The 13,546-nt window shown below is 45.3% G+C and overlaps 1 protein-coding gene across 1 annotated transcript in view; it reads left to right on the forward strand.

The window, feature by feature from the left end:
* The first annotated feature begins 678 nt into the window (after positions 1 to 678).
* APCDD1 (APC down-regulated 1) overlaps positions 679 to 13,546 on the forward strand; it is a 31,717-nt gene continuing 18,849 nt past the window's right edge. The window contains exons 1-3 of the mRNA XM_075084685.1: positions 679 to 1,099; positions 10,281 to 10,464; positions 11,805 to 12,336. Coding sequence (XP_074940786.1) covers positions 1,042 to 1,099; positions 10,281 to 10,464; positions 11,805 to 12,336 — 774 coding nt within the window. The 5' untranslated portion in view covers positions 679 to 1,041. The remainder of the gene's footprint in view (positions 1,100 to 10,280; positions 10,465 to 11,804; positions 12,337 to 13,546) is intronic.

Raw genomic sequence — 13,546 nt, forward strand, 5'->3', positions numbered from 1 at the left:
AACTCAGGCACGAGTCACTCACATGCACGACGTTAAGCACATGCATGAAGTGTTTGCAGGACCAAGGCCTAAGATCAGAATTAAAAGGAAAACTAATCCACACCACACGTGGGGGAAAGTGTGCAGGAGAACGCAGCAACAAACAAGGCAATCTAGGCATCTACTTTTAGCTTTTTTAATGACCGATTTACATGGAAAGCCACACCACACAAAGGTTTCTTTTTGAGGCAAGGGCACACGCCAACCTACTTTCCCTCCAGCTCACGGGCGCGGCGGCGAGGAGCCGCTTCGCACCCCTTGGGCAGTGGGATTCCGGCACCGGGAGCCGCAGCCCCGCCGGCACCTCCCGCCCCTGCTGGGGCCGCTTTCCCCGCAACCGAGGCAGGACCGAGCAGCCCCGCACGCTCTCCCACGCCTCCTCCAGCCCCCCACGGGCACACCACCCCCCCGCCTCCCGATCTCACAACCCCCGGGCTGCCCGCCGCCCCCCTGCCCGGTGCTCCCGTCCCCGCCACCGCCCGGTGCTCCCATCCCTGTCCCCGCCACCCGCGCCCCTCGGAGGCGCCCGGCGGGTCCCTTCCCGCGCCGTGGGAGCGCTGTCCCGCCACCGCCGCCACCAGCCCAGCGGCGGGGCCGCCCCCCTCCCCGCCTTGGGAGGAGTCCCCACCTCCCGACCCCTCCTCCTCCTCCTGCTGGAAGGGGAAATATGAAGCGGAGCCACCGCCGCGCTCCGCGGAGACGGCGAGGGACGCGGCGGCGGAGGGGGGGGAGGAGGAGGAGGAGCAGCAGCGGGCATCTTCGGGCACCGAGCGGCGGCCGAGCCGGAGCCCTGCCGGGGCGGGAGCCCTGAGAAGCGGGAGCCCCGAGGAGCGGCGGCAGCGGCGGCCCCCGGAGGGTGCCCGGCGGCCCCCGGCCCCGCCAGCCGCCTGCCCCCCAGCGCCGGGCCGTGGGCTGCCCGCGGCGGCGCTGAGGCGCGGGCGGCGCGGCGGGAGGTGGCGGCCGGAGCGAAGGCGCGGGGAAGGGGCGCAGCGAAGCGGGGAGATGTCCGCCCCGTACGGCAGCCTCATGAGATACCTGTTCCCAGCCCTGTTGCTGCACGGTGAGTGCGGGGCCCGGGGCGGAGGGGGGCCGGCTGCCTGGGGGTCCCCGCCCGCTGGGTGGGTGGGTGACTACTCGTGGTGAGCCCCGAAAGCCGGCTGGGTTGCGAGGGGGGCCCGTAACCACGCTGGTGGGGGGAGAGGGTCGCCCGTCGTGGCCGTGGGCTCCTTGGGCCGGGGGTCTGGCAGAGGAAAGGTCCGTATGGATGCCGAAGCGGGCAGAGACCTTGTTCGCTCTGCCTGAAGCCTCTTGCTAGCCGGACCCCTTCGCAAACCGCGTGGGCGCAGCGTGGAGAGGCAGCCAGCCCGTGTGGGTAAAGTCATGCAGAAAGCGTCCCGCTCCGAAGTTCGTATCGGCGGTCGTAGCGTTGCACGCCCGTAACTGCTTGGATGGAGCAGCTGGTCCGGGCACCTCACACAGGGATGCTTTACTCGCCTCTGGGCAAAGGGCTGGCTCTACCAAGCCCCCGGCATCTTGGCCGAGATGTTCCGTGGGACCCACGTTTCACCTGCAGGCGAAGAAGAGGTTTTTGGCGTGGAGGTGTTTGCTGGGACGTTGTAGGCAGCCAAGTTTGCCAGCACCGGGTCTTGTACCCAACTAAAAATGTTTTGCTGCAGAGTACCGAGACTCTGGGTGTCATTAGGTGCAGTCCTGCCTTGGAACTCTCTCAGCTTAGCCCTAATGTTTCTCTGAAACTGCACAGTACACAAAATTTTAGTGAGAAAAGCCAGTGTATTTAAATTTAAACTTACAAGTTCAGTGTGTAAATCCATATTTAGGCACTTGAACAGAAAAACCATCTTTCCAGAGAGCCAGTGTTCTTCAAGAGCAACTTCTGAAGAGGAGGCTATTTAATGATCTGCGTAGGTATGTCCAACATTTGGCAGCCAGATTTGAAAAATCCGGGCACAATATTGTTCTGAAAGAGTTATTCAACCTACTTGGTTACAGCATCGTTTTGACGAGTGTTCCTAATTCTGAAGTACTTTGTAGCATCCAGCCTTCTTCAGTTAAATTTCTTAGGACCCCAAGCTTACTCGTAAAAAGAGGAATTTATTTTAACTGTTACAATGCAAGTGACCTACATGGATTCAGTGTGAGATCTGTGAGCTGGGGTAAAGATCTCAGAGCTGTTCCTGGGGTTGATTTTGTGGAGCAGGGATTGTCTCTCTCTGTGTTTGTACAAGTGCTAAGCACACAGATGGTATTCAATAAATAATAAAGAGCATGGGCTTCTGATTGTGTATTTTGTCTTGAGAAAGAAAGAGCAAGAGACCTTGTTCCCTAGGAGGGGGTTTTATACCCTTCTCACAGCTCAGCTATGAAATCCGGAGAGGATAGAAATGTCTTTAGTTGAGCCAGACCTGCTGGAATGCCAGAGGTGTTCTTTAAAACTCTGTGATCTGAGATGTAACAGTTTAAATGGGAGGTTTGAAGTTAGAGGGTAAAGAGAGGAGGTGTAATTACAGGGTTGGACTCCCCGGCTCATCTGCTTGGAATTACAGAGCAGAGCTGAACCCTAGCTGGAGCAGGAAACAAATCAGGGCCAGTGATCAGATCAAAACAGCAGCTGCCAAAAGACGATGAAGGAGGAAAATAATCTATTTCTTCCATCTGCAGTTATATTTCACCAAATAACATAAACCTAAGTTCTTGTAGAAAGATGTAACTCGGCGCCTTGTATATAAAGATATACAGCTCGGTAATGTAGCAGTGCACGGTTTGGAGCTGAGCTTCAAGCATTGTGTAACTACTGCCCTCTTACAAACTTGAAAATGACATCAGTAGCATATAATGCACTGAAACGTAGCCCGTCTAAATGTATTTACCCTGTCCTAGAGCTTTTGCCCTGTGCCTTAGAGTGAATGGGAACATCCTTCGGCTAGCCCAAATTGGTAATATGTAATAACTAGCGATCCCAGGGGATCGCAGTGTTAAGCCTCTTTACAGCAGGTGATATTTTCTTTTGCATTTCTATTGCACATGGCAATTTAAGGGTTAAAAGCGAGTGAGTGTGGGTGGGTGGTTGAGGATTTTTAGGGCTTAAAGCTTTAGAACATGAGTTTAAATGTCCAGTAAAGCTAAAGCTTCTGCTTTCATTACATTAAGAAATGCCTACTTTAACATCACTGAATTGAAATTTGGAAAAACTTGTCTTCATTAATCAAAATAAAACCTGTACAATGTCAAAAAAAAAAAAAAAAGAGGTTTGCAGCTGGAAGTTGTCCGTTATCACTGTTTTCTTTGCTTAGACAAAAAGCCACAGAAGTTTCAGATGTCAAATGCTAAGATCATTCAGCTCCAGAAAACCTGATTAATAAAAGCTACGTTCAAGTGGATTCAAAACAAATTTGGCTAATTTATTTTGTAAATGTAAACTTTTTTTCACAAATACAGATGCTAAGAAGAAACTTCAGCCTATTTCTCATTATGTCACTGTTAGAGTAATGCATTAGAAACTTTAAGTGAAATGATTTGTAGATAACATCATGGAAATACTACTAATAAAGATGAACACAGGACTGCTAGGCTTTTCAGAGCAAAACTGCTTATGCTTTCAAATGTTCTCTGGCAATATTGATTAAATCAGTTACATAGAAGTGGTTTATTTCAAAACTTGCTCAGGAAAATAATAAGTAAATGTATCAGAAGATATAAATACCCATATCCATAAAATGGACAAATACTGCGCTCCATGCTAGAGGCGTATATGATCTGTTCCCTCAGTAAAATACTGCATTTGGAAATCTCAAGACAGCAAAGAGGGAAAGAGGAGAAGACACACTGTTTAGCATAAGACTTGTAGAGTTGGCAGGGAGAGTCAGAAGATGGGCTCAACTTTATTCACAATTTTGTCAGCGTAAATTCGATTTCACTCATCTCTGTAGCTTGACTGTCAGCTAACGGGTACAATGTAGGTGTCTTGTACAGGAAGGGCCATTTTTGCGCTCTGTAGGGTGTCCGTAGGAGGTGGGCTGCCAGGTGATGAAGCCCAAAAGTAGCCTCAACCATGCTGAAGGTAAATACCCTCAGCTATCCAAGGCAAGGCTAGTATTTTATTACTGATGCGACGCTTTGATCAGGGCCGATAGAGGGTAGGATTATATGTAGCGAGTTTGTTTAGCATTGTCTTTACTCAGTCACAAGTCCCATAGGCATTGGAGGCAGTTCCACCTGAATAAATCCTGGTGCCAAGGTGTGGGTGGAGGCCAGGGCAGAGGTCTGCCAGCTGCATGGCAGATGTCTCTTACAAAGAACAGATATTTCCTTCAAGGAGGGCAAGACCAAACTACCGTTGATATTGAACTTATGGCCCAGTGCTGCACCCACTCATGCCAGCAGCAGATTTCCTGCTACCCTGCAGGGAGGTGAGCTTTAAACCTTCGGGGCTTCATAAAGAAGCCCATGCTCCGGGCAGTGGCGTTTCACCTTGCATGGGTGAAACCTAGCAGCAGTCATCCCAATGAAGAGCCGAACTTCAGTTTAGGAGAGGCTGTTGGCTGTGTAACTGCTTGGCGCTTGGTTCTCTGACCTCTTCCAAGATGGGGCATTGAGTAAGGACCGAGCTGTAGCATGACAGAGGACCTCAGTGCTGGGCCAGTCAGGCTTGGAGGACTTTCTTTTTAGCTGTCCCATCTAAACATACTTTGGTTCACTCTTCAGGATCTTTCACACTCTGAAACATTCATTTCGCATCTCTTTGAAAGCTATACCTTGGAAACTCTGTATGCACAAGGAAGGCAACAGATACATGTGAAAGGAAATCATTGTCCTGTCTGCTTCCATGGCCATAAAACCCAGCTTTCCTTTCCCGACCCTTTTGTTTGTAGTAGCTAATTTAGGTCCCAATCCTGCGACGAGTCTTTGAAGTTTCAAGCGCAGGGAAAACATTGGTAAACACAGAGCGCGGCTTAGTAACAGGACATTATATTCTCCATGGCAATTACGTAAGTTTGCACTGTAGCTAAAAGCCTGTCATGGGCGTTATCTAACACTATCCCACATCAAGAAAGAGTGTAATCCAAATGTCTCTTTATTTAATTGTGCAGGGCAACTGCCCAGATAAGGAGAGCTATAAACTTAATGCAGCCAATTATTCTTTATCTGTTGTAAGGTTTTTTGAGTTTCAGACAAGTTCTAACTTGAAAAGAGTTTGCTGCAAAAATAAAGCACAAACGTTAAAACATTTCTATCAGAGATGAAACCATCCCACATTTTGAACTCGTACTATCACTCCAGGTTGTTTTAATTCGTAATAAAACAGTGCTCTTCTGGATTTGCATTGCTATAAATGACAGAAAAAATGAAGTGGTTCCTGCTGAGAAATCCCAATCTAAATCCAGTTTTGAATTCTATTTAGGTATTCTCCCATTTAGCAAAGGGTGAACCTGCTGAATGCCTAGTAGCTTTGAGTTTGGTTTGAAGCGCTACACTTGGACATGTCTGAAGCTATGGTTTAGATTCTGGGAGAGGTGTTCATTAAACTGATTAAATCTAAACAGTTTAAGATTTAATATTATTTGAGCTATTCTTTTGCAGGCTGGCATAGCTGAGAACAGAATTTGGCCGGGGTGTTTAGGCACGGTTTAAATTGTAAGAATTTGTGTTCAAGCTCAACTCTACTTATTATCTGTTTTGCAATTGTACATTATTTGCATACTGTTTTTCAGAAAACCAAAACATTTGCTCTAGAAGCTCACAGTTTTTTTGCAGAAATGTTGGTGGAGAGCTTCGTCATAGCCATTTTTGAAACACGTTTGGGTAACAGGCTGCCAACAGATTGCCCTTTTAAGATTTGTATTTTACTCGCAGCTATGCGCAGAAATCTTTGAAGAACTTGAAAGTAACCTATCTCCCCTTAACAATTACTTTTATCTTGAATCGTTGTTCCCACATCAGATACAGGTTTATAGGTGAACCTGAGAGCCAGAAGTCCTCTGTCTGGTGCAGTGTGTGCTCCTATCCACGTTTTGCTGGGGTGGCAGCTGTGCAGACCTCCACTTTCCCACTCAGGTGGATATAGCATCTGCCCCTTTCAAGTGTGATCTGTGAGGGCCTGGGCAGAGATCCCCAGCTAGCTGTAGCACCTCTTAATCTATTTTTGGTTAGTTTGATGCTAAAGCTGTGATCTACACATTTGTTTTGCTTAGGTTTTGTAGCTGGCATTTCTGGTGGATTCTGGAATTTTCCTTTCCCTTTGGACTTGCTCCTGGGCAAAACAGCCGCCATGGGGTGGGTGATACAATCTTATGACCTCTGGTTGTCGTGTAGCTAAAGTGAAAACCAACCAGAGGTTTCACAGAATTATTGCTATTAGCCTCATGCAAAGATTGGTTTTGTTTGAAGTCTGTAAAACTTTTGAGTCATAACATGGTAGATTTTATTTATTTATTTGTTTTTAACAAGTGGGTAGGATTCCTTAATAACACACAAATATTTAAAAGTCAGTCAGAGAGAGTCTGAGATACTCTCAGCTGAGTCTGAGACACTTACTTACATGGCTTGTCGTGGAGGTACTGAAGCCTACCATCTGTCTGTGCTGTAGAGAATAGCAGACTTGGATCTTTTTGAATGAAAGTAGTGGCTCCAACTATGTTGCAATAGCATCGAGGCTCCAAAGCAGGCTTTTAAAGAGCTATGAAATTCTTTTCCCGGTTTCATGAAAGCACATTTTAACCTTGAGCCTTCCAGCAATTCCCCATTTAACGTGGCCAAATGGACCTTTTAAAATTAGTGACATCATCCCTGCAGGACCTCGGTTTTGCAGAACACCTCATTGTGCACTGCCAAGGGTGGAGAAGGGGGACACTGCGCTGCCTCTGAGCACCTGCTGCAAGGAGAAGCACAGGAAGAGGGTGTCCGGTTTAATGCCCTGTGTGGGAAGCGTATCACCGGTCTTGTGTTTGATCTTAAGAAGGAACTAGAGGAAGTTATGGCACCTTTGTACGGTAGTCATATCTACAGGCATATGTCAGGAAATATAAAAGCATTGAAATGATTACTCGTCAAGGAAGGAGCCTGTGCTAAATTATTTCCTTGCCCCAGCAACACAAATATATGTAAAGGTCCCATCGCTGCCTTTTAATTTTATACCGTAATTCATATTCTGATAGTCACGTCCTGTTTATGTGATGTTGCCTAGCACATGTGTGTTTTCTACATCCCTTCTCCTGTCTCTGCAGCCTATGTTAAATTCTCATGCCTGTCATGATTACCTAAGCTTGTTCCTGCCCTCATTTTCACAGCTGGATGGACAGAATCCGGAACAAGTACCCACTCCGCAGGTACAGATCTCTAGACCTATCAATGCAAATCCCCCTTCTGTCTGTCATTTGCAAGTTGCAGACAGAACTACATGCATGTGCCAGGGAGAGCTGGGACCCCCTTGCTTTTGAGCTATATCAAAGAAAAGACACTGTGTAATACCACATAGTTTGACTCCTTTTGAAAACCCCTTCTTTTCAGTATTTACTCCAGGGAATAATTGGGAATGTATAATGTGGTTACTGCATTTTCTCCTTTGATAAGTGCACATACAAGATGGTATCCTCCCACAGAAAGATTTTTGCTTGGAGAAATTAAATGCCTAAGAATGTTTAAATGAATAAATCGTTCATTTTTAAGTGCGTCTGTCTTCATGAATCATATGACACAAGCTAGGCAAAATACAACTTCTTAAAAGCAAATGGAATAATAAATATGCCTTGGAAATAGTCACTTGAACCATTTCAAAACCTCCTCTTGATGGCGGATTTCAAACACTTAACAACGTCAAGTGGAAGTGTAAATTTTCAAAGGCTGTTTCAGTGTGAGATAATTTGTCTGCAGGAGACATCCTGACAGCTATGTTTCTGTTGAAAGTTAGTACTGATGGCTACAGCCTCTACTGGGTACCTTGGAGTAGGTGTTGCTTTCTGACCCAAAAGATGCTCTGAGCCCATGGACAGGAGTGCTCGCTCCATTTCAAAATGAGGTGCTGAAGTAATGTGGGCTTTTTGAGTGTGTGGAGACTTAGAGATGGAAAAGGGTGTTAGAAGGCAAGCTCTCAGTCACTAGCTGTGATTTGTAATAACAAAAATAAATATACTGGTAAGCTTACCTGTACCTGGCTGAACTTTTTCTCCTGGCAGGGTGAAGGCCTGTGATATCTGTCCCATAACCACAAGGTTTCAGATAAACCAAGTAAGCCCAAGTTTTTGAGAGTGTCAAGTGCTGCTCCAGGTGAGGTGGGCTGCAGGCAAAGCACAGCACAGAGCTGCTGTGCAGAGATGCTGGCTTCAGCCCAGGAGGCTGTGCCATGAAGCACTCACCCTATCTAGTAAATCCTGCCTCTCTAAAGATGTAGTCAGCTCAAGCGGAGAGTCACCCTGCTGTGGCCATACCATTTCTAAAGCAGCCGTACCGTTTCTGGCTGCAGAACGGGAGTCGTTTGGCGCTAACGTGAGTGACTCTGCTTGCCGATGTAGAAATACCTGAGAATCCTTGACTTCCAGAAAGGGAGAAGTATTGACTCTCTGGAAATCAGGCTCCTTTAAGGGCATCTCAGACGACGTGCTCAAATATCAAAGCACCCTAGTATTTATTACCCTTTAGAAAGTAAAGCCATAAATTCTCATTCAGATGGAAGAATTATTTGTAACCTTCCACAAAGCTACCAGATTTTCCAGTAAAGACTTTGTGAGGTTGTATTCATTAATCTCATTAAATCCTGAGATCATTCAGTGGTGAGCACAGTTTATGTTCAAGTATTTATTGTATTCTTTCTGATCATTCTTTACCCTGCCTACTGGATAAGTGCTTCCTTTTGTTTAGCTTAGGAATTGCTATTTTTAAATGGTTGGCATGTATTTATATTTTTAGCAATGCTATTTTCCCAGGTGTTATCCAAGTTTCTTCTGGAAGATCTAAGATCTAGCCAACATAATGAATCACTGACACTGTTTTCTTTTTGCAATAGGAAATGGCAAAGGTTTGAAACAGTGTCTACCTAAAAACAGATAATACTAATTTTTCTTGTAATTTCTTTAGTGATTTTGTGCGCTGCCCAAGGATATGCCTAAGCGTTAGATGGGGCCTGGGGAAGAATGAGTTGGATCCTGCATTAGGCGGCTCAGTGAGGTGTAGGGTTGCACCATGCACTGGTGATCCTGAAAAGCCTCGTTCCTGAGCTGGGTCAGCCAAAAGGGCACCAGAAATGATGAGGATGAATCCTAGACCCTGCCCCTGGGAGCACATGTTAGCGAGATACCCCTCTCCCAGGATGGCCACCCCGACTTCCCGGGCGCACAACCAGTGCCTCCACCCCACCCCATATTCGTTTTCTAGCCCACTGTTCTTAATTTCCTTCTGGCAAAGCAGTACGGTTTCCAACCCATTATATAAGGTTCATGTGTTTCACCTCTTAACCTCTAGATGTGTGTTTTTCTTTTGATCTATGTTTTCCAACATATCTAAGCAGGCAGTGCCTAAAAGAGTAAAGACGCATTCCTTCTGAAGCTACGTACTCATTTTGTTCAATTAATATTGTGTAGAGAGAGCACTGGTGGGTTTTGTATGTATACATTAGTAGAAACCAAAATTACTGTGTGCTGGAGATAAAATTAGCTTTTGAAATTCTTTTTCCCCTTTAAAATAAAAATAGCAGAATCTGCCTTTAATTGACCACCTCAGTCATCACAGAGGCTTCCTGTGTGCAGAGGCTTTGCTTTTAATATCTGTTTTCCCTTGGCTTTAAAGAGTAGTCTTTATTTGCAAGTTTATTATAGAAGCGTTCAAATTAGAGGCGGGCTGAAACCACAGGGTTTATGTCCGGTTCTGGATGCAACTTTCCAAAAACCACGATCCAGGTTTTTGATTGTCCTGACCGGAGATTACAGAGGTGTCTATAAAATTCAGGTTCAAAGCCCCATCTCCTGGGTGTGGGAACGCAACATTTTGGTTCAAGCCCTTCTCCCCAGTGTATTTCATAAAGCAAATTAATTTAGTGGACTGTTAGTGGGCTGGAAGAGAGGAAGAGCTTCCCTTTTTTTTTTTCAGGTAAGAAAAGAAATGTAAACACTACTTTCCTAGACACACGACATTGCGAACAAGTGTCATTCAACACAAGACGTTCACAACCTCCTTTATCGTGTTGAAGCCCTTCTCAGCAGGGTCTCATGATAATTTACACTTTTCTATGACAGGGCTGGGAGAAGGTTCTGCTCTTCTTCACCCGGACAGCAGGTCTCACCCTCGGTCCTTGGAGAAGAGTGCATGGAGGGCTTTCAAGGAGTCACAGTGTCATCATATGCTGAAACACCTTCACAATGGAGCCCGGATCACTGTGCAGATGCCTCCCAACATTGAGGGACACTGGGTCTCTACTGGGTAAGGAAAGATAAAACAAGTTGCTTGAGTGATATATGTGGAAGAGAAGGGGGGAAGGATGAATATTCCCACTTTAAGCAGCAGGGAAATATTTTCTTTAGTATGGTGGTGCTCTAAATTCCAGATGCTTTCTATATGTTTATGCATAAAAAGAGAAGGAGCGGCGTTATGTACAATAGAATAGCGTGTTATAAAGCTGTCTTGACAAATTGATTTATAGTCTGGATTTTAAACAACATGCTGTGAAATATCTTTAAATCTCTCTTTGAATAGGAAGGAGCCCAAGTTGCCAAAATGGATGCTTATTCAAACATAACATTGTACTATCTTTGACTACATGCAGTAGATCCATTGAATGGGTCCTTGTTTTCAGAGCATGTGTCTAGCACAGGTTTTATTAGCAGAAGAAATTAAGAAGGTGTATTTCACCAGTTCTATTAACATGTATACATGGTGACTTGTAATTCAGAGAGCTATTTTGCTTTCTGTGTCTCAGCAGGCAATATTCACATGCTTATTTGAAGTGACTTGTAGTAGGAAAGACTGGGGTATTTTAACAGAAAGGAGTGTGCTTATGTTAAGCAATGCGGGTGTGACAAGGGGGACAAGTCTGAAGGCACAAAAGGACTTTCTACAGGAAGTGGAATTTAACTGCCACTTACACCTTCAGGAAAAAAAAACAAAAAAACAAAAAAACAAAGAAACAGCACAATATCTGAATATTGCATGGTCCAAATTCAAGCCAAACAGAAGTTAGTTTTGCATTAATGGTCAGAAGTTTGCATTAACTGCCACCTCTGTTGAAAGTTTGAGTGGAAAAGCTGAGGACACAATCCTGCACATCCCCTGAGGATGCTCCACTGAGAAGCTTTTACAGCACCATAGAAGCCAGTTCTTTGTACTGTTCTGTGGACGTTTGGCATTTCACTTTCTGATGTTATCAGTCCTTTTGCTAAATCTACCATGCAAAAGAGAAGAATAGATGTTTACTATGCTCCTACTTTTTTCATAGAAGAATTGAGTCACATGGTGGTCCCTAGGCAAAAAGGAAAAGTGAAACATGACTCAAAGTATTTAAACCTACAAAGATAAAGCCCTTAGTTAGATATGATGACCATGAAGCAGTATATTAATAACAGCATAACAGCAGGGGAAATTGTTGGTTAATTGGCAGGCCACAGATGCCAAGTTCCTACTTAGCCTCATTTATGCCAGGGGGACATTAGCATCCCAAGTGTCTCTGTGGACCCATGCAGGTTTGGTCAGTCTTGTTACCTGTAGTGTACGTGATGTGCCACCTTGCTAAAATTTCGTTTCCATCACTTTCTGTCTTCCCACAGCTGCGAAGTTAGAGCAGGCCCAGAGTTCGTCACAAGATCTTACAGGTTCTACCACAATAATACATTTAAGGCCTATCAGTTTTATTACGGTGGCAATCGATGCACAAACCCTATCTACACATTAGTTATACGTGGCAAAATACGTCTCCGCCAAGCATCCTGGATCATCCGAGGGGGTACTGAAGCTGATTATCAGCTACGCAACATACAGATCATATGCCACAACGAAGCAATAGCCAAAAAATTAAGTGAGTTGGTGAACCATACATGTCCTGGATTTATACAAGAAGATAGTCCCTGGGAGCAGGATGTGAGCTACGATTTGCTGAGAGAAGAGAATGGCTGTGAATGCACCAAAGCTCTGAATTTTGCCATGCACGAACTCCAGCTGATCCGTGTGGAGAAGCAGTACCTGCACCACAATTTAGACCACCTTGTGGAGGAGCTATTTCTCGGAGACATTCATACCGATGCTACTCAGAGGAGGTACTATCGGCCCTCTAGTTACCAACCTCCTCTTCAAAATGCCAAGGTACGTGCGTGTGTATATATGCCTCCTTTTTAAGATACTAGTGACAAAGCCGTCAGCTTTTCTGAGTCAGTGCACTAATGTAACCTAAAATGTAGATGTGGTTCTAAAATAAGAGGTGGATTGCACCCCTACAGATGATGCAGCCAATTAAAAAAAGGTCACATAGCATATTTCATGAGAATAGTAACTCTTCTGTGGTTTATGAGACTTCATCAAATGTGCAAAAAGTAGTCTGAACTAAGGTCAATAAAGGCCACTCTGAAGATGGAATCAAAGACTTTTATGCAGAGGTGGAGGTGGTTGGCTCACGGCCATAGGCTAGCAGCCGAGAAGAGAGGAAGTTTGATACAGGACTGAAAAAGGACTAGAGAAACAGGTATCAGTAGATGCTTGTGTAGCTGCGGGAGTGCCAGAGAGAGAGGAAATCAAATTGTATTGGCCTATGGAAGTTGGGTGATCCATAACCTGAAGAGAAAAAGAGGAAATTGGAAGGTAGGCACATGAAAGGGGCAGCATGAAGGGGAAAAAAAACCTGATGGGCTGTGCAGGTAATGGATCCAGACACAGGCACACATATTAATGAAATTAAAAACAGGTGAATTTTGAATGGGGCTCTAATTCCATTTGATAATTCATTTTTCAAAGGGGTCTCAAAGTGCTCTCAGTTTCACTGGGAACTGATCAACCTGAGTAAGTTAAATAAAAGTCGGACAGGAAGAGTAGACACTGATGGCCTGTAGCAGGAGGGCTGTCTATAGATCTTTCCCAGTGACGTTTCAAAGGCAGGAGGTGGTTGGAACCACATTGCCGGCTGCTGCTGCTGCCACTGTTCTCCAGCTGGGCACTGCCGCAGCATCACTTCCAGCTATCAGGTTATCACCATTTTTGATCATCTCATTGTAACCAATTCAAAAACCAGCTACAGCTTATCAGTAATAGCAGGAAACAACAACAGGGGAAAGGAGACATTTGATGAGAAAGCCTTGGCTTTCTCTTCCGTTCAAAACCGTCCGCCCTGGGTCGCATCTGTCTCCTGTGAACATCAAAGTTCAGTGGTTCAGGACTTTACGTGATCTGTCTTCCTTCGTTTTAACAGCCTGGCCCAGGGATAATTATAATCCACAGTCAACTGTCTCTCTGTATGAAATATGCTGTCATTTCTGTCATTCTTATGCTCTTTTCAAGTGACCAGGGACAAATTTGTATTTTC

This window comes from Phalacrocorax aristotelis, chromosome 2, assembly GCF_949628215.1.
Source record: "Phalacrocorax aristotelis chromosome 2, bGulAri2.1, whole genome shotgun sequence".
Lineage (NCBI taxonomy): Eukaryota > Metazoa > Chordata > Aves > Suliformes > Phalacrocoracidae > Phalacrocorax > Phalacrocorax aristotelis.